Source organism: Lepisma saccharinum, chromosome 17, assembly GCF_977018435.1.
Source record: "Lepisma saccharinum chromosome 17, izLepSacc3.1, whole genome shotgun sequence".
NCBI lineage: Eukaryota > Metazoa > Arthropoda > Insecta > Zygentoma > Lepismatidae > Lepisma > Lepisma saccharinum.
The window spans coordinates 43,068,649-43,095,914 of record NC_139245.1 but is presented as its reverse complement, the minus strand read 5'-3'; the positions used below and the strand labels follow the sequence as shown (position 1 = coordinate 43,095,914).

Genomic DNA, 27,266 nt, shown 5'->3' with positions numbered 1-27,266 from the left:
TCTAGCAGAAATTTCCAACACTAAACAAAAAAAGAATACGAGCGGATAGGGACAGCATTAGTTAGGTATAGTTTTGGCAAGTTATATATTGTTTATTTAAGCTATTTTGTGCATACGTGGATAGGTTAGACAGGTCAGGTTTGGTGCTGTTAGCATGTATTTCCCAAGCTGCTAATGCTGTCCCTAGCTGCTCGTACAAAGAATAACACTACATGACACTCTGATACCAGACGAATGCTTCTAACAATCGAACATGATAGAGAGATGCGAATCAAAAACATTTCAACATTCATAATAAGAATACAGTGATGCTTTTTTTTCTTTACAGATTGCAGTTTCTTTACAGTAAATCCTTAGTTATGCCACTGTATACACATACATATCCACATACCCCAAATGCATGCACACATACAAATACTCAATAGCTTTACACATATGACAACAACAATATAGGTTAGTTACATTACACTTACTTAATTTTATTTTCTCCATTATAAGTGCACCTCGTTCTACAGGCTGCTGCATTTCTTATCTCGCTGGATTTGTCGCTTCCCCGCTCTCCATTTCCCTTGCCAGCATATAGGGCGTCCTCCGTAAGACTGTAAAAGAGATTTAGTAGTGGGGTGCAGAGGGCCGCATATCGGTCAGAATCGCTTACTAGGCCCGCCTGGCTGGTCGGGCGGGCGAGTAAAACTATAAACCTGAGTTTCGACCCGTCAAGCATCGAAAGCCCACGGGTAACTGGAAGGCCTTGAAAGAAGAAGCTCGCTTATCTTCAGCGAACGCTCATTCCGGTTTTGCAGATACACGAGTCACGCAGTCACCGTTGCCAACTTTTAGATTCTAAACTGTTCTAGGAGCACTCAAAATGTTCATCACTTTTATCAATTTGAAATTGCAGACATTTATTCCTTGGTAGAAAACATTTGTATCACTCAAACCCAGTGGCGGCGATTGGGTTCTAAAACTAAGGGGTCAAGCTGCAAAAGTGGGGGGGGGGGGAGGACAGTTTAATTTCCCTTGATACATGAGGTTAGCGTGGTGCAAAAGTTTCAAAAAGTCGGGAAGGGGTGGGGGTGCAACTGCACTCTCTCGGCCCCGCCCCTAATCGCCGCCACTGCTGACACCTGTAAAGGAGTACGAACCAAGTTTCGCAAAAAGTGCCATCGTAAATATTATGGAACTTTGTGTGACTGGTGGTTGTTCTACATTATACTTTTTTGGGGTGGTGCTCCCCTATGGCACAGTGGTAGTGTCGTCGCCTTGTAATGAAGGGGTACCGGGTTCGATACCCGGTGGAGGCACATGGTGGTTCGGATCCCACTTTAAACTATAGGTCCAATCCCGATTAGCCTTATTGTGCATAAATTGACCAAATAAATGAATCAATCAATCAAACAGATTTTCTCTCTGGTGTAAATTTGCCAATTCAATATCCGAATTAGTTGCTCAAGACCCCCCCCCCCTCCGAACACTAAGGCACGATGGTTCATAAAATGGAACATGACATCAGAATTTGCATTATAAGAGGTTTTTGAATATTGTCATCTCTTTCAACAAATCGTCGTTCGCTCATGTTGTTGTAACACCAGTAAGTCTTGTTTCCATGATATGAAAAACTGAATATGCCGACCAACGCAGAAATTTATTTTATTTTAAAACATAAACTAAACATAACGTTTCAATCTTCTAGAAAGGTTTTCTTCAGACTCTGTACCCAGTACAAAAAAAAATGTTGTTGCTAGTTATCTAGTTCTACAGACCGCGTTGATAGTAATACGATGCAAAATATAATTATTGTTAGCTTGTATCTTCATACGAGTGCAAATAGCAGGCAATGCTATTTACACATTTAAACAAACGAACAACGTAAAAATGAAACCGAGAGGAGATTTACGATTTAAAGACCAGCAAAGTGACATAAAATGAACAAGACACACAAACCTATTTGAAGACCTTCGAAACAAATTTGGAAAATGTGTTGTAGTTGGTTTGACATAATAATGAAACTAATTTGAGGAGTTACAAAAATCTTAGGTACAGTGGCGTAGCAACATATCGCGAGGCCCTGGGCTAGATTAGAATGCAAGGCTCCATCCGTTCTTAAGTTTGAAATATCAATGTGAATCGATATACAGTCATCAAGGAAACGTCAGCAAATTATTATATTTATATAATAGCCTATAATAATAATTAATTTCTGACAAGAATTATATTTAATAGTACGCGACAGAGAAATTTACACTTGGCAGAGCTACATTAACACGCTGCTGGAATTTTCATTAACCAAGGCAGTAGTAATAATACGTTTTTAAGATGTTCTTTAGACAGTAAGACAACTGAAATATCCTTAAATAAGAACCTTTAAATATAACCTATATATTATTTAATGAGTCGTTCTTTGTTTCGTCATTTCAAAATTTGTAGGATGTAAATGTCACAAACCATGGCTGAAGTAGAAAATATCGAAGGACGCACATCAAATGTCTGTGCTTGATAGAGCGGGGAGAAGGAGCTGCGCTAAACCACAATCCTGTCTAGGGGCCCAAAGCATCTACCTTCAAGGTCTTCGACACAATCGGTTTCAACATCAAGAAATCTTAAAACGATAGTCATTTGCACCGTAAGTGTGAAATCTTTGTGTAATCAATTGATACAGCTAATTTGACTTTTTTTAATTAGCAATTTTGACTTTGTTGCACATTAATTGTACCAGTTTACTTTGAATTTTAAGGCTTAGATGATAATAATAATTGTGAATCTCATTTTGTTGTTACGTCTTAATGTTCTTGTAATATTAAATATTTGACTCAGTGGGGTAACAAAATCGTAAAGTACGCGTCCGCAAGAAACAAATTTGGGTCCCTCAAGTACAGTCAGATTCTTCCAGGAAATGTATGTAATTACTTAGAATGGCTGATTGCGGCTACACTTACATTAATAATTATACAAATCGATGCTCTACCTCTGAATTTTCACATATTCTAACATATCTTTCTTTGACATTTATGTATTCAAAAGAAGAAAATACAAATACTTACTTATCCCCTTCCCCGCCCCTCTAAACAGCTGGGTGGATAAAAATAATGTTTTTTTAATATATTTTTATATTTTTTATTTAAATCGATATTTTCTTTGGCATCGTACACATAGACATATTTTTTAAATAGAAAGGCTTTTTCTGATAAACGGCCCTGTAAAATATTTGAACAGTTTGATTAAAGCAAATAACAAATTACATGTAAATATGCATTTCTCTGTTTCTGGAACTGAACATAATGAACCTAATATGAAAATGTTTGTTGAGTGTGTTAATGAAACTATTATAATTTCAGTAACTTTTCTGACAGTGAAAATATAAATTCTGGATGTACTTTATAATTTTAACTTAAAATAATATTTACAGTCTTTGTAGCCGAATTTTAGTGCTTTTAATTATAGTTAGCCAAATATCAGCTGCCATATTTATTTACAGTTTAATTAAAATGACACTATTTACGATTTAACATGATTAGTATTTTGTATATTATTCTCTTTAAAAAATGTACTATTCTTGCTTATAAAAATTATTGAATTCTAAATCAAGAGAAATTTAAGTGTTTTTTTTTTCAGATGACATATTACATTTATTTTCATATGAGCTTCACCCCATCAGGACATATATTTTGTTTCCTTTATTTCCTTTCTTAGAGTATAATAAACACCATTAAATGATTACGAGATTAATATACTTTCACAAAAAGTGATTCTGATATCTACAAATTTCTTGTGTACATTATTCTGTAATTTTATTTAAAGTGATTTCAATAAGTGATTTTTTAAAATAGAATTCCCCAATTTAAATTTTGATTTAAATCAAACCACCTTGCTTAACAGAAAGCTGGCTTCTGGGCAGCGAATGATACTTTTACATTAGATCTTGCCCTTTCTCATTCAAGAGTGAGATTACTGAGTCCGGTAAATTTTGGGCTGAATCATACCATTCGACACTACCTTCCAGAAGTTTTTCCTAAGTTTGAATTTTGAGAAAGATAGTTCTTTTTTCGTGGTTGTTACTTGAAGAGTAGGAAACAAACAGAAGGCAGTACAGGATACAGAGAACACTGGAAGCTAGTGTAGAGCTATCAAGGAGAAGTAACTTTGCCAAAGCACTTGATTTCAGATTTAAGAACATTCCTGAAACGTAGAACTTGATCAGGAAATTTGGAAGACATATCATCATCGTGCCCGTTACAGAGGGCAATAGCTGCATCTGAAGTTGAAGGAACGAAGGAAGAACTGCTAATATTATCCATACCCTTCTTCAGTTTAAAACACCGGAATCATTTAAATGCCCCATACTTTGCTCCGTGGCAGTTTGAGGTGCTTTATCATTAACATATTAAAATTGTGTAGGCTATGCAAGGTCACGAGACAGAAGAAAAGCCAAGACAAAGCGCTTTCTATTCAAGAAAATAATAATTGGATAAAATTGTCCAAGCAATTTTTGCGTTAATGTTTCACATGAGAAATGAGAATTATTTTGACTTTTTGGGGCCCCTTAGGCTTAGAGCTCCCGCCCGCCTCTGATTTGACGTATTCATTCAAATTATAACGTTAAACTAGAATATAAAGCCAGATAAAAAAATGTTTTAATTTTATTGCCCACAAAAATGAGCCTTTTCTATCTTTCTCACTTCCATTTATTACGTTTTTCGTATCAACCTCATGGGACGCGAGACGCCTACATGCACGAGGCCCAGGGTGGTCGCCCACTTCACCCACCCCTTGCTACGCCAATGGTTATACAACCTCAAGGCACCTGCGGCTAGCAGAAATTCAAATATTTCCATGCGTAGTGAAATATAACGGCCGTTGGCAACACTGACTGCAGGGCTCGCGTCCACCTGCAAGAACTACATCGAGTCTCACGGGTCTTCTTAAGACCCGGGTAATAGAAAAGCCTGACAGGCATCGATGCCTGTGCACAACTGTGACGTGAAGCTCGCTTGCGCTATATAAACACCTGGGCTTGAGGTGCGTGTTGTATATTATTGTAGGCGCGCCTCCTCGCAGACGGGTTTTTTCCGGGTCTTGTGCAGGTCTCTAAGGAGGGTTGCCGGGTGCATAATTCCCCTGTTTGGGCCAGCATTCCTGAACAAAAGAACGTTGAATACTGTAAAAGATTGCAAAATGTAGTACTGACTGCAGAAAAAGAAGATATAACGCCCTCTTATGGCCATATTACACACCCCTTTCGCAAATCCCGTGAAGTGGCTAGCTATTATATTTCGTAATAAACTATCACACACCGGGATCAATGATGTTAGATGTTTCTTCCGTGATCTTCAAGGAAAATTATACAAATGACTGAGGTTCTTGATTTCCTGAAGAAAACTAGCATTATAATTTTGTGAGTTTAAATCAGTTAATTTCCTGCACATGCATTAGTTTAGATTGAATTATACTTGGAAAGACTTACTTGTAACCAAGCACTGCAGTTCGCACCACTTGCGCAAGGATTTTAGACTTTTGAAGGTACGTCATACGAAAAATCCTGAACGTAAACATATATAAGACGACGCCACCTACTGGCATGCTCAGATATTTCACAAGTATGGATATGACCTTAAGAGGGAAGTTTTAACTTCTTTTATATAAGAGTTGCCCAAATGAAAGTGAGACTCTTGGTTTTTTCTGTTATGATTTATTGGTTGGAATATGTGAACATACAGGAAGTAAAAGTGATCCATCCTCTACACATAGTCACCTTGTCTGTTCAAGCAAGTGTCCCCGCGCGTCACAAGGGTATGGATACCCTGAGCGAAGAACATGCGTGGTTAAAATATAAAATGTATAAGTCTTTGTTTCATTTGGACAACCCTTATATATAATATATCTTTTCTTAGTAATTTTTTTCTACATTTTGCAAAATTTCCCTGCTTTCAACCTTCTTAATGGAAAACTGAGGCAAAAGGGGGGATTATGACCCGATTACCTCCACTCTTCGCACGCTACTGGCTTCCACCAGTATGCATTCTATCTTAATGTGACTATACTTACTTAGATTACAATACTTCAGAGCGTTTCCGTAATCTTTCATCATCATTGCCGAAAGGAACTGCAGAGAGAAAGAGATAAATTAAATACGATACATGTTGGCAACAGTGTGAGTGAAATTCACACAATTGTTGACGTGAAAATGTAAACCTTGTTGTTAGCTAAAGTTTTTCCTTGTAAAGTTCATTTAAAAGCTACAACTTTTACAGTTGAGTTACTGTTTTGAAACTATCCCAATTACAGTTAATGCTACCTTAAAACGTAACTGTAAATTACTTACTTAATCTTAGATAAGCTGTAACTCGTAGTGTGTGTTACATGTATAAACTGCAGTGGAGTTGTGCTTTTTTCTACTGATGACCGTTTTAATTAAGTCATAATAAACATCTTGTGTTTAAGTACGAAACAGTAGATGCTTCAACATTTCAAAGAGACGCTTATACTTTAAAAAAAATACGTGAGATTTGTTCGTAAAATTGTTATTAACAAGTAACGTAAATAGGTATTATGAGAAGTTATTTAGGTGTTTGCTAGAAACACTGTCCTTCGTTGGAAAATAAGTCTTCTTGGCACTATGTTTTAAACGTTATATTTGTTTAAAACATGTTTCTGTTGTTGTTTATCAAAACACTGTTAATAACATGTTTAAAACCAATGAAGTACGCAGGTGGAGCTTTTTGAGAAAATTTTGAGCAAAGTAAACAACTCGGGTACAGTCATAAATGCAAACTCTTCTTAAAATGACAATTTTAAAACGAAGGTTGAACATGGTAAATAAGAAATATTTTATACTGTTTCTTCCTCAGAACGAAGCTATATAATATCCACCTTTCCAATTCCAGCCCCTCCGAATAGAAATCCTGCGTACATAAAAAAAGTTTTATTTGCTTCTATTAAGAAAGACAAAAAATTTTGCCAATCCTGTTTCCAGTTCTTTCTCTCCCTCCGCCCTTCTCTCATACCCCCCTTCTCCTTCTCTAAATATTTCACCTTTAGGAAGACTCGTAAAAGTGACGTCACAAGGAACTCAAAATATCCAACTTCAGGGCATTTTTAAAAAGAATTTAGTAAATATTTTGCATCACAAATATACTATATTGATCCATTTGACTGTGCATGTGAGACAACTGACAATCGATATCACGTGACCTTCTCGTGACTAAGGGAGCCTGTAAACAAAACTGTAAACCTAACGTTGCTGCATACCCGGAGGATGTCGCCCCCTACTCCTTCGACCCAATATATATTTAGAAACGCTTTCATCAGGTGTTTTCTTTTTCTCTTCCTTAGCCCTAATTCTGGGCGTGGGTCAAAATTCGGGGATATGTTACTTCCCTACAGAATTCCCACAAAAGTTTATTATTATTATTATTATTATTATTATTATTATTATTATTATTACTAGCTGATTGCCCGGCGTTGCCCGGGTATTTATTTATCCCAATCTTCTATTAGACAGGAATATAATGAATCCTAACTATAGTGTAAAATTAACTTGGAGTTGAACGGCATTGGGAGTGTCACTATTTATCTCAGCGGCCCCGAAAACTATAGATTCCACACTAATATCGGTCGTTTTATATGTCACCCCTTCCCACCCTCACCCCTACGGGTGCCAGGGGTGTCTTGGAGTTGAACGGCATTGGGAGTATCACTATTCATCTTAGCGACCCCGACAACTATGGATTCCACACTAATATGGGTCGTTTTCGATTATTTTTACATGTCACCCCCTTCCCACCCCCACCCCTAGGAGTGCCAGGGGTGTCTTACCCCCACAGTATTTCTTTCGAGATTGTAAGTATATGTACCAAGTTTGGTCACCGTGAATGTCGCCAATTAGCTTAGGGACTCCGAAAACTATGGATTCGACACTAATCTAGGTCATTTTTGACATTTTATTTTTCACCCCCTCTCACCCTCCATCCCGATAGGTGATGAACTTGGAGTTGAATGGCATTGGGAGTGTCACTATTCATCTTAGCGACCCCGAAAACTATGGATTCCACACTAATATGGGTCGTTTTCGATTATTTTTACATGTCACCCCTTTCCACCCCAACCCCTAGGGGTGCCAGGGGTATCTTACCCCCACAGTATTTCTTTCCAGATTGCAAGTGATACGTGTACCAAGTTTGGTTGAAATCGCTCCAGGCGTTCGAGAGTTATGCCGGAACAAACAGCCACACACACACACACACACATACATCCATTTTTATATTAGAAGATTGTGCGTTAATAAATGAAACATCATTTTAGCCGTTGTTCTCATAGTTTGAATTTACATATTATGGTCTTACACATTATTGACTAAAATTTTCTAATTTATGATTCAGACTTCGAAATTGCGTTATTAACTTTTTTGCTCACCACCGTGACTGAGTGGTTAGCACAGCACGCTACAACGCCAGTGGTCCCGGGTTCGAATCCCGACCTGCGCATAAGTGTTCCTTGCGAGTGTCCCTTCATCAGTTTCATCATATCATCACTCATCCTCATCTTCGCGATTATCGAAAAGTGGCAGAAAAGCGAAATAAAATAAACCAAACCAATCAATGAAACTATCCACGCATTGGAGAGATAGGTGCCAAGTTTTTATGGTACACGGGTCATGCGTCAAATACCGTCCATTTTCATTCAAACAGAGCATTCATAAAAAAACAGAATTGACAATTGAAAGTCGTTGGACAGGGATGTTATTTGAAATCTCGAAAAGTCTGAAACTGTGCCTGTACAAAAAGAAATCAAGACAATTTCACATTTTTTTCCGAAAGGTAGCAGTGTGTACGACAAGAAGAATAAATAGATTAGCCGTGATACAGAATTTTTTTTTCTTTCCAAATGAAGATGTACATCAGAAAATCGAAAGAAGTTATCAAGGAATTATAACATAAATATAATCTGAGGCACCGGATAAACTGTGGCATAAAATAATTTCATTGCATAAAGTTTCCATCCTTAGATATCATACATGCCATCACAAGAACGAAGTGTTTTAAGCGAGTGTTAGGAGAAAGAAGTGAGATGAAATAAGCGGTAGAAATTGAGGGAAGGGAAATGTCTAAGAAGACACAAAGAGAGAGCACAGGAATAAGGAAAATGTGACAGTTGAAGAAGAAGAAATAAAGAAGGGAGACAACACGCCCGAACTCAGAGTGAAGGGGAGGGAGAATCAAAGAGGGAAGCGAAAGGAGATACAGAGAAATTAATAGAGAAGCCGGGCAGAGAGAAATGAAGAGAGAGAAAGACAAAGAAATAGAAAAAAGATAGAAAGGCAATGAAATAAAAACAGAGAGAGAGAAGAGAGAAAGACAAAGAAATATATAGAGAGAGAAACGGAAAAGCGAAAGAGAAAAAGGGCAAGCTGCAGAGAGAGAGATAGAGAGAATAGAGAAAGGAAAGAGATGAGAGAGGAACAACTATAGAAGCGAAACAAAGGAAAGAGAAATAACGAAATCCAAAGAGAAAACAAAAGAGAAATTTAGAAGAAAAACATGAAAAAGAGAGAGAGGAGGAAGGTAGAAGAGTGGCAGGAGTTTGATAGAGAAGAAGAATGGAGAAAACTAACAGACGAGATACAAAAAAAACGGCCAAGAAGAGATTAAGTGAACAGCAACGAAGAGGCACTAAAAGTGAGAAAAGGTGAAATGCTAGAACGAAGATATAGGAAAAGACAATGACAAGGGACGGAGAAGTGTGCATTTTCCCATATTTCAAGGGAGGGGAGTCTAGAGTCCCTTTCAGACTGAAGCGACAAGCGGAAGCCGACAATCCACACGGAAATTTCACACCGAAGCGACAAGCATCACGTGCCCCTTCAGTACAATTAAAAAAAAAAGCGCATGCGTGTCGCTTCGGTCTGAATCCTCCCTTATGGAGATTTCAGACCACACGTGTCGCCTGCCCCTTGGGGAGATTTCAGACCGAAGCGACAAGCCACACTCGAAACATGTCGCTTGTTCGATTGATTCATTTGGTTTATTTTACATGGCTTTCTGCCACTTTTGGCTAATCACGAAGATGAGGATGAGTGACGATAACGATGAAATGGATGAAGGGACACTCGCAAAGAACACCAAAGCCCAGGACGAGATTCGAACCCGAGACCCTTGACGTCGTAACGTGGTGTGCTAAGCCACGGAGGTACGCGCATGTCGTTTTGGAACGTGCCAATCAGCAACAACGTTTCACACCGTAGCGACACGACAGGTCGCACAAGCTTATGTTCGATTGGTGAAATCCTCAAGCGAGATGTGTCGTCTGTCCCTTTGTTCTGAAATCTCCCTGAAAATTACAGAGCGTTACGCTGAGTAATAATAATAATAATACTTTAGTTTCAAAATTATAACACATTTCTTGCTGTAATGTTTTCAAAGCCAGCCCTAGATGGGTGCGGGACCTGAAGCATACAATACAAGCGAGGCCTATAACCAAAATTTTTCAGAGGTGTGAAAACATGATAAGTAGTACAGCAAAGAGAATTCCACGCCCGAAAATGAGGTATAGTGAGGTACACAGTGTTGCCAACCTCTTACTCGAAAAAATAACCAAGGTTTTTCTTTTTCGGTCTAACCTAACCTCAAACAAGGAGCTGGCAACCTTGCTTGAGGCTTTTCTCGCAGTGTTGCCAGCTGGGGCTCGGTGGGGCTCAGTGCCAACCTCTTACTCGAAAAGTTACCAAGGTTTTTATTTCTTGGGCTAATCTAACCTAACGCGAGGAGCTGGCAATCTTGCTTGAGGCTTTTCTCGCAGTGTTGCCAGCTGGGGCTCGGTGGGGCTCGCAGTGTTGCCAACCTCTTACTCGAAAAAATGACCAAGGTTTTTATCTTGGTCTAACCTAACCTCAAGCAAGGAGCTGGCAATACTGCTTGAGGCTTGTCTTGCAGTGTTGCCAATATTTTACTCGAAAAGTTACCAAGGTTTTTATTTTGGTCTAACCTAACCTAAGGCAAGGAGCTGGCAATCTTGCTTGAGGCTTGAGGCTTGCTTTAATTAATTGCATAAATCAAGGTTGCCAACCTACTGGTATTTCTACCATGGTTTTTTTACAAAAAAAAAAGAGAGAGGGGGAAGAGTTAAACAACCGACAATGCTGCCAACACCTACCTATAGTTTTTCTTACTTGATAAGGGTTTAGCCAATTTATACACTGGCGTAACATACACACACTGGGCAATAGAGCCGGCAACAAATATATACTGCCGTAAAAGAGAGAGATGGATGGATGGCAACACAGTATGTGTGTGCGTGTGTGTGTATAATATGTAGCATTATTAACTAGAGTGTGTTGGCAACCCACCTGCAACTAAAAAAAAGATAGAGATACCAACATTGCTGTAAGATGAAAAGAGAGAGACCTAGAGCTGGCAACAGTGGTGAGCGAATACGTATTATTTCCAAGTCCCGGGCGCCAATGTATATCGGGATTTTTGTAAACCTCTCTCGCGGGAACGATGTGCTGCACACGCACGCGCGTGTTTTTTATTATTTTCGTATTGTGATGCAAACAAACAAATAATAATTGTTGTTTTTTTAGGATTTCTGACCCCTATAACCTCGCCAGGGTGCGTGGGTGCTCAACACCAGTTCTAACGGTCATGGCTATCAAAAGCCCAATGCCTCTGTAGAGTTTTGTGAGTTATTATTTTTTTTAATTTGCGCATCGAACTAACTTATATTGGATTTTGATCGTAGTGTGCAGTGTTAATTTGATCAGAGGTGTCTTATCGGCTGGATTGTTGTTATTCTGCAGCACTGTCGAGGTGAAATCCAAATTGTATATGTGCTTGTCGAAATGTTTTCGTATGCGTGGAAGGGTGTGCTTGGACCAGTGGGGAAATTTATTTTTCGCACCGAGGTCTGTCGCGGAAGTCTTCGTGCTCGAATTGTGCGAGGGGGTTGTCGTCGAAGATTCGTCCAATAGGAGTTGGCAACACTGACTAGTTGCTTCACAATTTTTTTTGTTTTTTTAAATATATGATATTTCACAGGCGAGGCTAACCTACAAGTTACAAGTTGACGGCGTAATCTTCTATAAGATGATAAGTATGCAATAAGATGAAGAAGACGCTAACTGGCAATAGCGGTGTTAATGTTTCTAGCTCTCTACCCTCTCTCACTGGGTTTTTTTTTCTATGGCGCAGTGGTATTTAAGGATTTGATACTCGCACAAGTGGTTCTTGAAACTGTAGGTTTGATTTTTTTTTATTTCTAGTTCGATATGAGATACACACAATTTTATTTTTTGAAGTACAGTTAATATTACCTAGTTTGGGTTAAGCTGTAACATACAACTAGCGATCGACACGACCACCTGACACACAGACAGAGAGAGTGTGAGCAAATTCAAAGTGTGATCTATCGTGAACTAAACTAACCTCACTCACCCACCTACATATAGTTTTACAGGTAACTCAAAAAGCAGAAAGTAGTATATAGCATGACAGGTCGATCTATTGTAAACTAAACTAACCTCACTCGCCCACCCACATATAGCCTTACAGGTGACTCAAAGGCAGAAAGGCAGCTATATCACTTGTAAGGGCCAACACACAAGATCTAAATTAACCTACGACATAAGCCATGGACATATTTTCCAGACAGGGTATAAGCAACTTACCTCTTGCAATTGTATAACGGGAAAATTAACCTACAGCTGGCAACACTGTTTGAGTTGCTTTCGACGAGCCAAACTTATATTTTGCAAATAGGCTAAAGCTAATCTTCTACAGCTAGAAGCTTGAAACATATACTCTTGCAGATTATGCCAACTTACCTCATGTAAAAATATTACCTAGTACGGTTAAGCTGTGATATTCAACTAACGATCGACACGACTACCTAACACACATACGGAGAGAGTGAGACAGCTTATATGCAATATATTCCTACACATGTACTGGGTTTAAAAGGTAACTTGCAACAACTATTTCACTCACCCCCTATCAAAATTTCCTAACCTCATGTTTTTGATACTTGCTGCCAGAACATGGTGGTTTTAGACTGTAAATTCAACCCGATTATTCTATTTGTGCATGATGCCTGCATTTGGAATATTTTATTCTTGGCATACGGTATTTTGCGTGCTCCAGTAATTTTGCGCTCGATTCACGGAAGCTATGACGTGTATTTCCTGTTTCGCGAACATGCGAGAATTTTTCATAATAGATAATATATTGCAAGAGCGAGTTGTTTGTGTATATAAATCTAAATCTAGTTTTGGAAATGGACATGAATATAATGTCAAAAATTATTGCATAACTTAAAAATATTGATATTTATTGTACTAGCAAAGGTAAATGTGGAATGCCCTGCCCCCCTCAGCTGTTAGGTTAAACACCATAAAAATTTCATTACTGATAGCAAGCATTCTCATCTTGACAAAACAGATCTAGTAATGAGCTGTCTTGCAAGTCTCCCGAGTGAAGGAATATGATGCCACTATAAACTGTAAACAAGATATGCAGTCTCTTGCATGAGATGTACGAGGCTTATGAACCTCGACCTATAGAGTTGTACAATGGATGTTTTTTTTTTTAAGCATAGCGGTGTGTTTTTGCTTATTTCAATGTCATCGAGCGGGCATGTAAAGAAGGGGAGAGAAAAAAAAGAGGAGGAGGGGTTATAACGGATAATTCATATTTCGATTTCAATATTTTTGCTAGTCACGATTCACCTGCTATTTAGAAGGATACTGGACGATGGCTAAAAGCGAGTGAAGGAGAGAAATGTTATTTTTTTTTTGATTGTGTGTGATGAAATAGTTTTAGATAATAATAGTAGGCTAATAGAATTGTAGAAAACGGCTGTATCGTGATGCGAGGCTGAAAGCAATTTCGAAAGCAGTCTCGGGCATCTTCGTGTTCATCTAACAAGGAAAATGCACATGGAGGGTGTAACGGTATTGTCCATGGATGGTTTTTCTGAATAAACATACATATCAGTTTTTGCAGTCTCCAGATGGGACCGGAGCTTTTGTTTTGGTTGGACAAGGGGGTTCAGATAAATGCATGGACATCAAAATAAAAGAAAAAAAATTTACTCCACCGCTCACATGTATTGAGTCTTCCAATAACATACCTCGCGGGGGCGTACCTACATGTATGCAAAATATAGTTAATGTCTTATTTCTCGAACCTGTGGTCTGTAGATTTGCTTTTGTTGGCAACAGAAACAGAAAAAATGCCACCATGTTATTGTATGCTGATATGGGTGTACTGTAATCATAACAATTTTTCTAGTTAAAAATCTATGTCGAAAAGCAATGTTGGGTGACTTGTCTGTGTTGGGTCTTATTAACAACTTCACAGCTGTACCTGCACAACTCATCGACTACAAGGCAACAATGTTAGGAAATGTGTGCATGGCTCCGAGAATACAATTTAAAATCACTAATGTGGCATGAACCCCCTCCACTTGTGTGTATTTGAATATGCGAAAATTAGATATTTTGAATAATCGAGGAGAACAATCACAAAAACAGCTTGCACCGGTATGACGTGTTCAAACTTCAGATGATTTTTGTTAATCTACAAAAGCCAAGTGCGAACGGAGATCACTACGAAAATTGGGAAAAAAGAAAGAAGCGAGGCTATTTCGGCTAATGGCAACAATGAGGATGAATAATGGTTGTTTTGATAAAATTGACGAAGTCAATATGCCTAGCCTAAAATAAAATTCAACAATTAATGTTAAACATTTGCTACTCTGAAATGGCGACGGCTATCATCATAACATCACTTGTTTCTAACTTGTCCATATTGACCCTCTCTCTACCCCTCCATAAATTTGATTCGAAAGGTACAATCATTCCAGTTCTTGAATAAGACTCGCATATGCCCTCAGAAAAAAAAAACAAGAGAAGAAATAAATAAATCAAGTTATGTATATTCTTCATCCCCCAATTTTCTTCCCACAACACCGCACGAAGCCTCGAGTTTCGGATATTGTTGTTGTGCGACAGGATAGGATAGATGAACCGTATGTTTACCGAGGACCAGACGTAATCAAATATTTTTTTTTGAAAAGATAGTTGAAGAGGTTGAGACCATTGGCAGCCTCTTATGTGAATCGAAACCAAAATGCTCTTATTATCCAGCGATGAACTTCAATCTCACAATAACATTGAAATGTGTCTGGTGTGCGATCAAAGGTTTCACCGACGAGAACCGGAAAGTAATTTCATCATAATTATTTTACCGGAAACTACATCGGTGGAATCTGTAACATAATGTATTCATGTATGTGTTTGACAATCATATATCACTTACTAGAACAATTTTCATATTGTTTTCACTACGTGAGATGATATTTTATTTATATTTACGATAAAATAGAGGTTTGGGTGTAATAACAGTTTTTATTAATTAATTTAGAGATGCATTTTTTATTTGTTGAGTTAATGATTAGGTTAATTTGTTATTTCTCGCGAAAAAAAAGAGGGAACCACAGCTGAAAGAAAATACACAACTTGTATTATTGAGGTCAAGAGTTTGTTTTAACATTATTTTTTGCACACATAGGCTAATCACGACTCGGGATACGTTTAAAATGGAATCTGAAATATTGATTATGCGACCTGACTGGAACTCGGAATAGGACACACTGATTACAAGACGTCGATATATTACCACTTGGTAAGAAATTGTAGTGTTTCAATTCACACACACACTCACAATTTAAAACAACTAAACTGATCGCAGGCCCAACTGGTGGCTGGCATACACAACTATCCATCCACCCGTCGTCTTCTGGGGTGTGTGTCTTGATGAGTGTCAACAACCTCTATTGTGAAGTAAAATCTGTAGGGGTAACATCACTCTCCAATTACAATGTTGGCAAACTTTCCAACTTCATCGTGAACGACGACAAAGGTATCGGCTACCTGATCAAAATTATCAACATACTGCCTCCGAGATTCTGGAACGTTGCCGAAGGAAAGGGACTCGTGAACGACATCATCAACAAGTTATTTTTCGAGATGCATTTACTTGGCTACCAATACTGCGGACCGGGTACCAAACTCGAGAAAAGATTGGAGAGAGGAGACAAGGGTGTGAATCCGTTGGACACACCATGCAAAAATCACGATATTGCTTACAACACGCACACGAATTTGGATGCACGTCACGAAGCAGACAAGAAATTGGAGCATGCCGCTTTCAGGAGGGTCATGAGCAAAGATGCTTCTTTGCGAGAAAAAGTTGCAGCATTGGGCACTACCATTGCCATGAACACGAAACAAAAATTTGGATGGGGAATCCTACCTAGAGTTATCTTTAACTGGCAACGAGGTGATCTTGGTCAGCACGACGAACCCTCAGCCGTTATAGAAGATATCTGAAACCAGCTTACACCAGTCACTCATAGCCCCTCCAATTTTCTCACGATGGTGGGTTGCTACCGACCCTATACGTAGGCCGAATAAATTCCGACCAGAGCCGGATTCGAACCTATGCCATCTCGCAGCGAACAATCTCAAGACGAGTGAACGTCGTAACTCGCTCAGCTACGGAGGAGGACTCTCTTTCTCTACTTTTTCTCTAATTTTCATCATTATTGTTAAAATTAATCCAAGAGAAAATATATATTTTGTGTTGACATGGGAAATATGCAATAAAAAATGCATGATCAATAGTTAAGGTCAAAATCTGAATAAACAGTGAGGGTGATACACGCAAGCTTCCAGGCATGTGATTTGCACAGAATTAAATATAAAATGAGAGATGGAAGGTTTTTGTTACTATTAGAATTTAAGGACGGAAAATATGTACAGCGAATGAATACTACGTTTGACTAATCGTGAAGATGAGTATTACAGTACGTTTTTATCGTTCTTATATAAACGTTGAAACGTTTAAGAACGTATAAGAACGTTTACCGAAACGTTTCAACATGTTGAAACGTTTCGGTAAACGTTCTTATACGTTCTTAAACGTTTCAACGTTTATATAAGAACGATAAAAACGTACTGTAATACTCATCTTCACGATTAGTCAAACGTAGTATTCATTCGCTGTACATATTTTCCGTCCTTAAATTCTAATAGTAACAAAAACCTTCCATCTCTCATTTTATATTTAATTCTGTGCAAATCACATGCCTGGAAGCTTGCGTGTATCACCCTCACTGTTTATTCAGATTTTGACCTTAACTATTGATCATGCATTTTTTATTGCATATTTCCCATGTCAACACAAAATATATATTTTCTCTTGGATTAATTTTAACAATAATGATGAAAATTAGAGAAAAAGTAGAGAAAGAGAGTCCTCCTCCGTAGCTGAGCGAGTTACGACGTTCACTCGTCTTGAGATTGTTCGCTGCGAGATGGCATAGGTTCGAATCCGGCTCTGGTCGGAATTTATTCGGCCTACGTATAGGGTCGGTAGCAACCCACCATCGTGAGAAAATTGGAGGGGCTATGAGTGACTGGTGTAAGCTGGTTTCAGATATCTTCTATAACGGCTGAGGGTTCGTCGTGCTGACCAAGATCACCTCGTTGCCAGTTAAAGATAACTCTAGGTAGGATTCCCCATCCAAATTTTTGTTTCGTGTTCATGGCAATGGTAGTGCCCAATGCTGCAACTTTTTCTCGCAAAGAAGCATCTTTGCTCATGACCCTCCTGAAAGCGGCATGCTCCAATTTCTTGTCTGCTTCGTGACGTGCATCCAAATTCGTGTGCGTGTTGTAAGCAATATCGTGATTTTTGCATGGTGTGTCCAACGGATTCACACCCTTGTCTCCTCTCTCCAATCTTTTCTCGAGTTTGGTACCCGGTCCGCAGTATTGGTAGCCAAGTAAATGCATCTCGAAAAATAACTTGTTGATGATGTCGTTCACGAGTCCCTTCCTTCGGCAACGTTCCAGAATCTCGGAGGCAGTATGTTGATAATTTTGATCAGGTAGCCGATACCTTGTCGTCGTTCACGATGAAGTTGGAAAGTTTGCCAACATTGTAATTGGAGAGTGATGTTACCCCTACAGATTTTACTTCACAATAGAGGTTGTTGACACTCATCAAGACACACACCCCAGAAGACGACGGGTGGATGGATAGTTGTGTATGCCAGCCACCAGTTGGGCCTGCGATCAGTTTAGTTGTTTTAAATTGTGAGTGTGTGTGTGAATTGAAACACTACAATTTCTTACCAAGTGGTAATATATCGACGTCTTGTAATCAGTGTGTCCTATTCCGAGTTCCAGTCAGGTCGCATAATCAATATTTCAGATTCCATTTTAAACGTATCCCGAGTCGTGATTAGCCTATGTGTGCAAAAAATAATGTTAAAACAAACTCTTGACCTCAATAATACAAGTTGTGTATTTTCTTTCAGCTGTGGTTCCCTCTTTTTTTTCGCGAGAAATAACAAATTAACCTAATCATTAACTCAACAAATAAAAAATGCATCTCTAAATTAATTAATAAAAACTGTTATTACACCCAAACCTCTATTTTATCGTAAATATAAATAAAAAATATCATCTCACGTAGTGAAAACAATATGAAAATTGTTCTAGTAAGTGATATATGATTGTCAAACACATACATGAATACATTATGTTACAGATTCCACCGATGTAGTTTCCGGTAAAATAATTATGATGAAATTACTTTCCGGTTCTCGTCGGTGAAACCTTTGATCGCACACCAGACACATTTCAATGTTATTGTGAGATTGAAGTTCATCGCTGGATAATAAGAGCATTTTGGTTTCGATTCACATAAGAGGCTGCCAATGGTCTCAACCTCTTCAACTATCTTTTCAAAAAAAAATATTTGATTACGTCTGGTCCTCGGTAAACATACGGTTCATCTATCCTATCCTGTCGCACAACAACAATATCCGAAACTCGAGGCTTCGTGCGGTGTTGTGGGAAGAAAATTGGGGGATGAAGAATATACATAACTTGATTTATTTATTTCTTCTCTTGTTTTTTTTTTCTGAGGGCATATGCGAGTCTTATTCAAGAACTGGAATGATTGTACCTTTCGAATCAAATTTATGGAGGGGTAGAGAGAGGGTCAATATGGACAAGTTAGAAACAAGTGATGTTATGATGATAGCCGTCGCCATTTCAGAGTAGCAAATGTTTAACATTAATTGTTGAATTTTATTTTAGGCTAGGCATATTGACTTCGTCAATTTTATCAAAACAACCATTATTCATCCTCATTGTTGCCATTAGCCGAAATAGCCTCGCTTCTTTCTTTTTTCCCAATTTTCGTAGTGATCTCCGTTCGCACTTGGCTTTTGTAGATTAACAAAAATCATCTGAAGTTTGAACACGTCATACCGGTGCAAGCTGTTTTTGTGATTGTTCTCCTCGATTATTCAAAATATCTAATTTTCGCATATTCAAATACACACAAGTGGAGGGGGTTCATGCCACATTAGTGATTTTAAATTGTATTCTCGGAGCCATGCACACATTTCCTAACATTGTTGCCTTGTAGTCGATGAGTTGTGCAGGTACAGCTGTGAAGTTGTTAATAAGACCCAACACAGACAAGTCACCCAACATTGCTTTTCGACATAGATTTTTAACTAGAAAAATTGTTATGATTACAGTACACCCATATCAGCATACAATAACATGGTGGCATTTTTTCTGTTTCTGTTGCCAACAAAAGCAAATCTACAGACCACAGGTTCGAGAAATAAGACATTAACTATATTTTGCATACATGTAGGTACGCCCCCGCGAGGTATGTTATTGGAAGACTCAATACATGTGAGCGGTGGAGTAAATTTTTTTTCTTTTATTTTGATGTCCATGCATTTATCTGAACCCCCTTGTCCAACCAAAACAAAAGCTCCGGTCCCATCTGGAGACTGCAAAAACTGATATGTATGTTTATTCAGAAAAACCATCCATGGACAATACCGTTACACCCTCCATGTGCATTTTCCTTGTTAGATGAACACGAAGATGCCCGAGACTGCTTTCGAAATTGCTTTCAGCCTCGCATCACGATACAGCCGTTTTCTACAATTCTATTAGCCTACTATTATTATCTAAAACTATTTCATCACACACAATCAAAAAAAAAATAACATTTCTCTCCTTCACTCGCTTTTAGCCATCGTCCAGTATCCTTCTAAATAGCAGGTGAATCGTGACTAGCAAAAATATTGAAATCGAAATATGAATTATCCGTTATAACCCCTCCTCCTCTTTTTTTTCTCTCCCCTTCTTTACATGCCCGCTCGATGACATTGAAATAAGCAAAAACACACCGCTATGCTTAAAAAAGAAAAACATCCATTGTACAACTCTATAGGTCGAGGTTCATAAGCCTCGTACATCTCATGCAAGAGACTGCATATCTTGTTTACAGTTTATAGTGGCATCATATTCCTTCACTCGGGAGACTTGCAAGACAGCTCATTACTAGATCTGTTTTGTCAAGATGAGAATGCTTGCTATCAGTAATGAAATTTTTATGGTGTTTAACCTAACAGCTGAGGGGGGCAGGGCATTCCACATTTACCTTTGCTAGTACAATAAATATCAATATTTTTAAGTTATGCAATAATTTTTGACATTATATTCATGTCCATTTCCAAAACTAGATTTAGATTTATATACACAAACAACTCGCTCTTGCAATATATTATCTATTATGAAAAATTCTCGCATGTTCGCGAAACAGGAAATACACGTCATAGCTTCCGTGAATCGAGCGCAAAATTACTGGAGCACGCAAAATACCGTATGCCAAGAATAAAATATTCCAAATGCAGGCATCATGCACAAATAGAATAATCGGGTTGAATTTACAGTCTAAAACCACCATGTTCTGGCAGCAAGTATCAAAAACATGAGGTTAGGAAATTTTGATAGGGGGTGAGTGAAATAGTTGTTGCAAGTTACCTTTTAAACCCAGTACATGTGTAGGAATATATTGCATATAAGCTGTCTCACTCTCTCCGTATGTGTGTCAGGTAGTCGTGTCGATCGTTAGTTGAATATCACAGCTTAACCGTACTAGGTAATATTTTTACATGAGGTAAGTTGGCATAATCTGCAAGAGTATATGTTTCAAGCTTCTAGCTGTAGAAGATTAGCTTTAGCCTATTTGCAAAATATAAGTTTGGCTCGTCGAAAGCAACTCAAACAGTGTTGCCAGCTGTAGGTTAATTTTCCCGTTATACAATTGCAAGAGGTAAGTTGCTTATACCCTGTCTGGAAAATATGTCCATGGCTTATGTCGTAGGTTAATTTAGATCTTGTGTGTTGACCCTTACAAGTGATATAGCTGCCTTTCTGCCTTTGAGTCACCTGTAAGGCTATATGTGGGTGGGCGAGTGAGGTTAGTTTAGTTTACAATAGATCGACCTGTCATGCTATATACTACTTTCTGCTTTTTGAGTTACCTGTAAAACTATATGTAGGTGGGTGAGTGAGGTTAGTTTAGTTCACGATAGATCACACTTTGAATTTGCTCACACTCTCTCTGTCTGTGTGTCAGGTGGTCGTGTCGATCGCTAGTTGTATGTTACAGCTTAACCCAAACTAGGTAATATTAACTGTACTTCAAAAAATAAAATTGTGTGTATCTCATATCGAACTAGAAATAAAAAAAAATCAAACCTACAGTTTCAAGAACCACTTGTGCGAGTATCAAATCCTTAAATACCACTGCGCCATAGAAAAAAAAAACCCAGTGAGAGAGGGTAGAGAGCTAGAAACATTAACACCGCTATTGCCAGTTAGCGTCTTCTTCATCTTATTGCATACTTATCATCTTATAGAAGATTACGCCGTCAACTTGTAACTTGTAGGTTAGCCTCGCCTGTGAAATATCATATATTTAAAAAAACAAAAAAAATTGTGAAGCAACTAGTCAGTGTTGCCAACTCCTATTGGACGAATCTTCGACGACAACCCCCTCGCACAATTCGAGCACGAAGACTTCCGCGACAGACCTCGGTGCGAAAAATAAATTTCCCCACTGGTCCAAGCACACCCTTCCACGCATACGAAAACATTTCGACAAGCACATATACAATTTGGATTTCACCTCGACAGTGCTGCAGAATAACAACAATCCAGCCGATAAGACACCTCTGATCAAATTAACACTGCACACTACGATCAAAATCCAATATAAGTTAGTTCGATGCGCAAATTAAAAAAAATAATAACTCACAAAACTCTACAGAGGCATTGGGCTTTTGATAGCCATGACCGTTAGAACTGGTGTTGAGCACCCACGCACCCTGGCGAGGTTATAGGGGTCAGAAATCCTAAAAAAACAACAATTATTATTTGTTTGTTTGCATCACAATACGAAAATAATAAAAAACACGCGCGTGCGTGTGCAGCACATCGTTCCCGCGAGAGAGGTTTACAAAAATCCCGATATACATTGGCGCCCGGGACTTGGAAATAATACGTATTCGCTCACCACTGTTGCCAGCTCTAGGTCTCTCTCTTTTCATCTTACAGCAATGTTGGTATCTCTATCTTTTTTTTAGTTGCAGGTGGGTTGCCAACACACTCTAGTTAATAATGCTACATATTATACACACACACGCACACACATACTGTGTTGCCATCCATCCATCTCTCTCTTTTACGGCAGTATATATTTGTTGCCGGCTCTATTGCCCAGTGTGTGTATGTTACGCCAGTGTATAAATTGGCTAAACCCTTATCAAGTAAGAAAAACTATAGGTAGGTGTTGGCAGCATTGTCGGTTGTTTAACTCTTCCCCCTCTCTCTTTTTTTTTTGTAAAAAAACCATGGTAGAAATACCAGTAGGTTGGCAACCTTGATTTATGCAATTAATTAAAGCAAGCCTCAAGCCTCAAGCAAGATTGCCAGCTCCTTGCCTTAGGTTAGGTTAGACCAAAATAAAAACCTTGGTAACTTTTCGAGTAAAATATTGGCAACACTGCAAGACAAGCCTCAAGCAGTATTGCCAGCTCCTTGCTTGAGGTTAGGTTAGACCAAGATAAAAACCTTGGTCATTTTTTCGAGTAAGAGGTTGGCAACACTGCGAGCCCCACCGAGCCCCAGCTGGCAACACTGCGAGAAAAGCCTCAAGCAAGATTGCCAGCTCCTCGCGTTAGGTTAGATTAGCCCAAGAAATAAAAACCTTGGTAACTTTTCGAGTAAGAGGTTGGCACTGAGCCCCACCGAGCCCCAGCTGGCAACACTGCGAGAAAAGCCTCAAGCAAGGTTGCCAGCTCCTTGTTTGAGGTTAGGTTAGACCGAAAAAGAAAAACCTTGGTTATTTTTTCGAGTAAGAGGTTGGCAACACTGTGTACCTCACTATACCTCATTTTCGGGCGTGGAATTCTCTTTGCTGTACTACTTACTCTGAAGCACAGGCGTCCTATACCATTAGCCATTACAATATAATCATTTTGACGATGATTATATATTTTGTTATTATCTAAGAGCAATAAGCTGTACGTTGAAGGTTAAAACCAAGATTTATAGAAGGCTATTAAAAGTTTTTTAACTATTGTTTCCTTACATTTCTGATGTACCACTGGTGTGACGTTAATTATATATAATTACAAAATTGGATGTATTCGAAATCAAACTATTATTTTACCTATCAAAGTGGCAGTTTTTAATCCAGTAACATTCTCTATCATAATCCATTCCCTTTTGTTTGATTTTCAGTGAATTTTGACGCTGTAGTTGCTGCAGCCATGGCCCTTTGGGTTTAAGAAGGCTAGAGAGTTAGTTAGTTAGTTTGACGCTGTAGTGAATTGGCACTTTTTTCACATAAAATAATATTTTCATATGATTTCATTACATAATTAAATGAATAGTGCATACTATAATTACACTAAAGGTATATGCTATGTTAATTGAAATATTTGAAAAAAAAACTTTTATGCAGGCAGTACTTAGTTTAAAGTATGATTTTTAAAAACTTGGATATTTTTATGTCAAAACAATCCATAAAATCAGGAAAAATAATTGAAAGCACCAGCGTCCTCTAAACTCGTTTTAAACCGTACACAAACAATTACACTGGTCGACATGAGTTTGGATGTCTGGGAGATAACTGTTGGCTCTGAATAATCCCAGCATGCTAAATCCAAAAATGAAATCCATTTTTACGCATCACGTCTGTTTTTTTTTTTTTTTCCAGGAAACAGCAATATATTAACTACCTCAATTTTACAATAAAATGTGTAGTTTCATCATTTCCTCAATAGATGGCTCTGTTTAGATGGTGATAAAATATTGTTTCTCTACAATACAAATCCTCCAATTTTGAACTACAAATTAATATAGAAAAATAAACATTTAATCCTCTTCCACCTTCACGTATATAATTGGCATAAAAATTGTACAGACTTTTGTTACGTAAGTTTTATTTTCGAAATCCCTCATAAAAATTTCCTTAACAAAATGTCTAGAACTCAATGTTGTAATATGTTGGGTTGATTGAACCTGGTGTGGCGTGAGGAAATATCCTGACATGATGGGAAGAAATGGACGTAATTTCCGTTATCAGCATTCAAAATACTTCCAGATCCAGAATCACCTATTGGTTTGAAAACGTAATTTTTTTTTCCAAAATGTTGACCAGTGTTAAGGTGGAATCACACGGAACTGGATTTCCAGTACGAATGCCCTAGTTGGCGCTGAACTGGCTACCTGACCGGAAGTGATGACTGCCTGGCTGACAACTTGACTAGTTTTGAGGAATAGGCCATGTTCTAATTGCAACTGGCTTTCCCGGTTGGATTCTATGTAACATCCAATCAGAGCGAAGTTTTGCCATGAGAAGATAATCTGTGTTCGTCGAAGGAAAGTTTTTGTCTGTGGTTTCCGAGTGTTGGTTTGTTTTGTTCGCTTCTCGATAAAAGAACGAGTAATAGAAACGATGTGCATTCGTGTTCAGTTCATTAGGGTATTTATGCAAAGCGATAGTTTTGTACGTGATAAATATGATTAGACGATAATGAAAATCTTTAAGTGTATGAAATGTTTAATATATTTTGTTGAACAAGATATTTTTTTTTTTATAAAAGAATCCTTCGAACTTCGTGCAGAAAATGCATATCCGAGTTCATTAAAAAGTTTGTTCAGTACGCATTCATTACCATATTTTCTTTCGAACCAATTTCTAGTCTATAGTTTTTCTTTTTTAATTTTTAATAGACCAGTAATTCTCTTACAACGTTCTTCAATTTGCTCGTCCATCTTTTTAGCTTGTCTGCTCTGCGCAATGTCTTATGGGAACAATAGCATGACCACAAGTACAGTAACAAGTATCGTGTGAGGCGAAAACTAGCAAATGGGTAGCCAGTCCAGCGCCAACTAGGACATTCCTACTGGGCATCCTGTTGCGTGTCAATCGGTCTTTGGTGTCGACTCTGAATGTTTGCATAGCGTACCTCTGCCAGGAACTCTGTGGGAGCCGAGATGGTCTCGTCGGCGTCCGTGTACTCGCTGAGGTCCTCCACGCTGCTGCGGGGGGTGGCCGTGCTGCCGAGGGAGGAGGTGGGGGACACCAGCCCCCCTACCACCACCTCCTTCAGGCTGGACAGCGACGGGATGTGCTTCAGACCGTAGTTCTTCTTCCCGCCTTCGCCGAAGTTGCCATTGTTGCAATTCATTGTTGGCACTGTTGATGATGTGTTGTTCTGAAATGAAGGAAGATTAAATATTGGCGGGAAAGTAGTTTTGTGTGCGCGTGCGCGCGCGCAGTGTGGTATTTGAAAAGAATATTAGTTGGGTGATTCAAGTACCTTGCTTCGAAACATCAGCATATTTTGTAAAGTAAATGAATAATAATTTTAAAATAGTAATTACCGATTTCCGTGGCGGAGTAGTTAGAACAGTGCGCTACGAAGTCGGGAGTACCGGGTTCAAATCCCAGTCTGCGCATGAGTGTTCTTTGTGAGTGTCCCTTCATTAATTTCATCACTCATCTTCATCCTCATCTTTGAGATTTGCCAAAACTGACAGAAAGACGAAGTAAAATAAACCAAATGATTCATACACACACACGCACAAACTGGCGTACACAGGATTCTTTTCGCAGGGGCTGGAATTGTAAAGGTAGGTAGTACATAGCTGCTTTCTAGAGGGGGCGGCATAAACAATAATATATTTCTTATATTTTTAGTTTTCCACTTTCAAAAATGGAAATCGGGGGTCATTTTAAGGGGGGTGTATTTACTACTCTGCTTTCTCCTGAGTTCTTCACTGCTTCTATTTCAAAATGTTGATTTTATGAAAATTTCGGAGGGGGCTAGCCCCATCAGACACCTCTGCGTACGCCACTGCAAAACACACACACACGCGCGCTACAGTGCTTTTATTCTGGCCGTACGCAACGGAACGCTTCATAGGTTAGAATAAGAACTAAACGCTTTTTATTTTAACACACGAAATGTGTGTGCGTGTGTGTGTGTATGTGTGTGTATGTGTGTGTGTGGGTGTGTGTATGTGTGTGTGTGTGTATATATGTATATATATATATATATATATATGTGTGTGTGTGTGTGTGTGTGTGTGTGTGTGTGTGTGTATTATATATATATGTATATTAGCAGGTAACAATATGTTATAAACACATTCTTACTTTCCAAAAAAGCGCTCATGTGGGATGGCAAAACGGATCCGGACCTGAAAAATCCGAAAGTTCTGGATCCGGAGCCGAAAGTTCTGGATCCGAAAGTCCCGGATCCGGATCCTAAAATTAAACCAACCATCATTTAATTGTTGCAATAATATAAATATATGAAGACATAGCCTATTATGTAGTTAAGCTCCAGTAACTGTAACTCAGTTACTATAAAAAAGAATCTTAGCTAATATATTGAAAAATATATTTGAAAAAGGATATAATTGTAATTTTGTTTTATTATTTTCTATTACTAAGATAGACGATACACGTCTTATTTTGTGTTTTTGGATTTAAGAATGTCTCCGTAAGTTTTGTACGGAATTACTCACATTCCAGAGAGCAGTGCTTGCATTTATTGGCTGCACAGTTTGTCCATAGCGTAGTAGAAATTCATTGTTTTCAGTCAGAAAATTTAGCTATCACTGGCAACAATGGCAGCCACTTGTTCTGGCAGGTTGAGTGATGATTAGACCTCTGAATTTTAGGTTCTAAAAAGTGTGCTTTTAGGTTCCTAAAATAGACTAAAAATTCTAAAATAGGTTCTATAAATCCTAAAAGAGGTCCTAAAAATCTTAAGTTAGGGTCGAAAAATCCTGAAGTAGGTTCAAAAAA

General features: G+C 38.4%; 1 protein-coding gene across 1 annotated transcript in view; it reads right to left on the bottom strand.

The window, feature by feature from the left end:
- The window catches only part of LOC146001286 (uncharacterized), a 29,607-nt gene extending 3,947 nt beyond the window's left edge, over positions 1 to 25,660 (bottom strand). Inside the window, exons 1-2 of the mRNA XM_083138587.1 lie at positions 25,417 to 25,660; positions 6,043 to 6,100 (exon numbers count right to left, since the gene is read on the bottom strand). Coding sequence (XP_082994713.1) covers positions 6,043 to 6,100; positions 25,417 to 25,638 — 280 coding nt within the window. The 5' untranslated portion in view covers positions 25,639 to 25,660. The remainder of the gene's footprint in view (positions 1 to 6,042; positions 6,101 to 25,416) is intronic.
- Between the last annotated feature and the right edge of the window lie 1,606 nt (positions 25,661 to 27,266).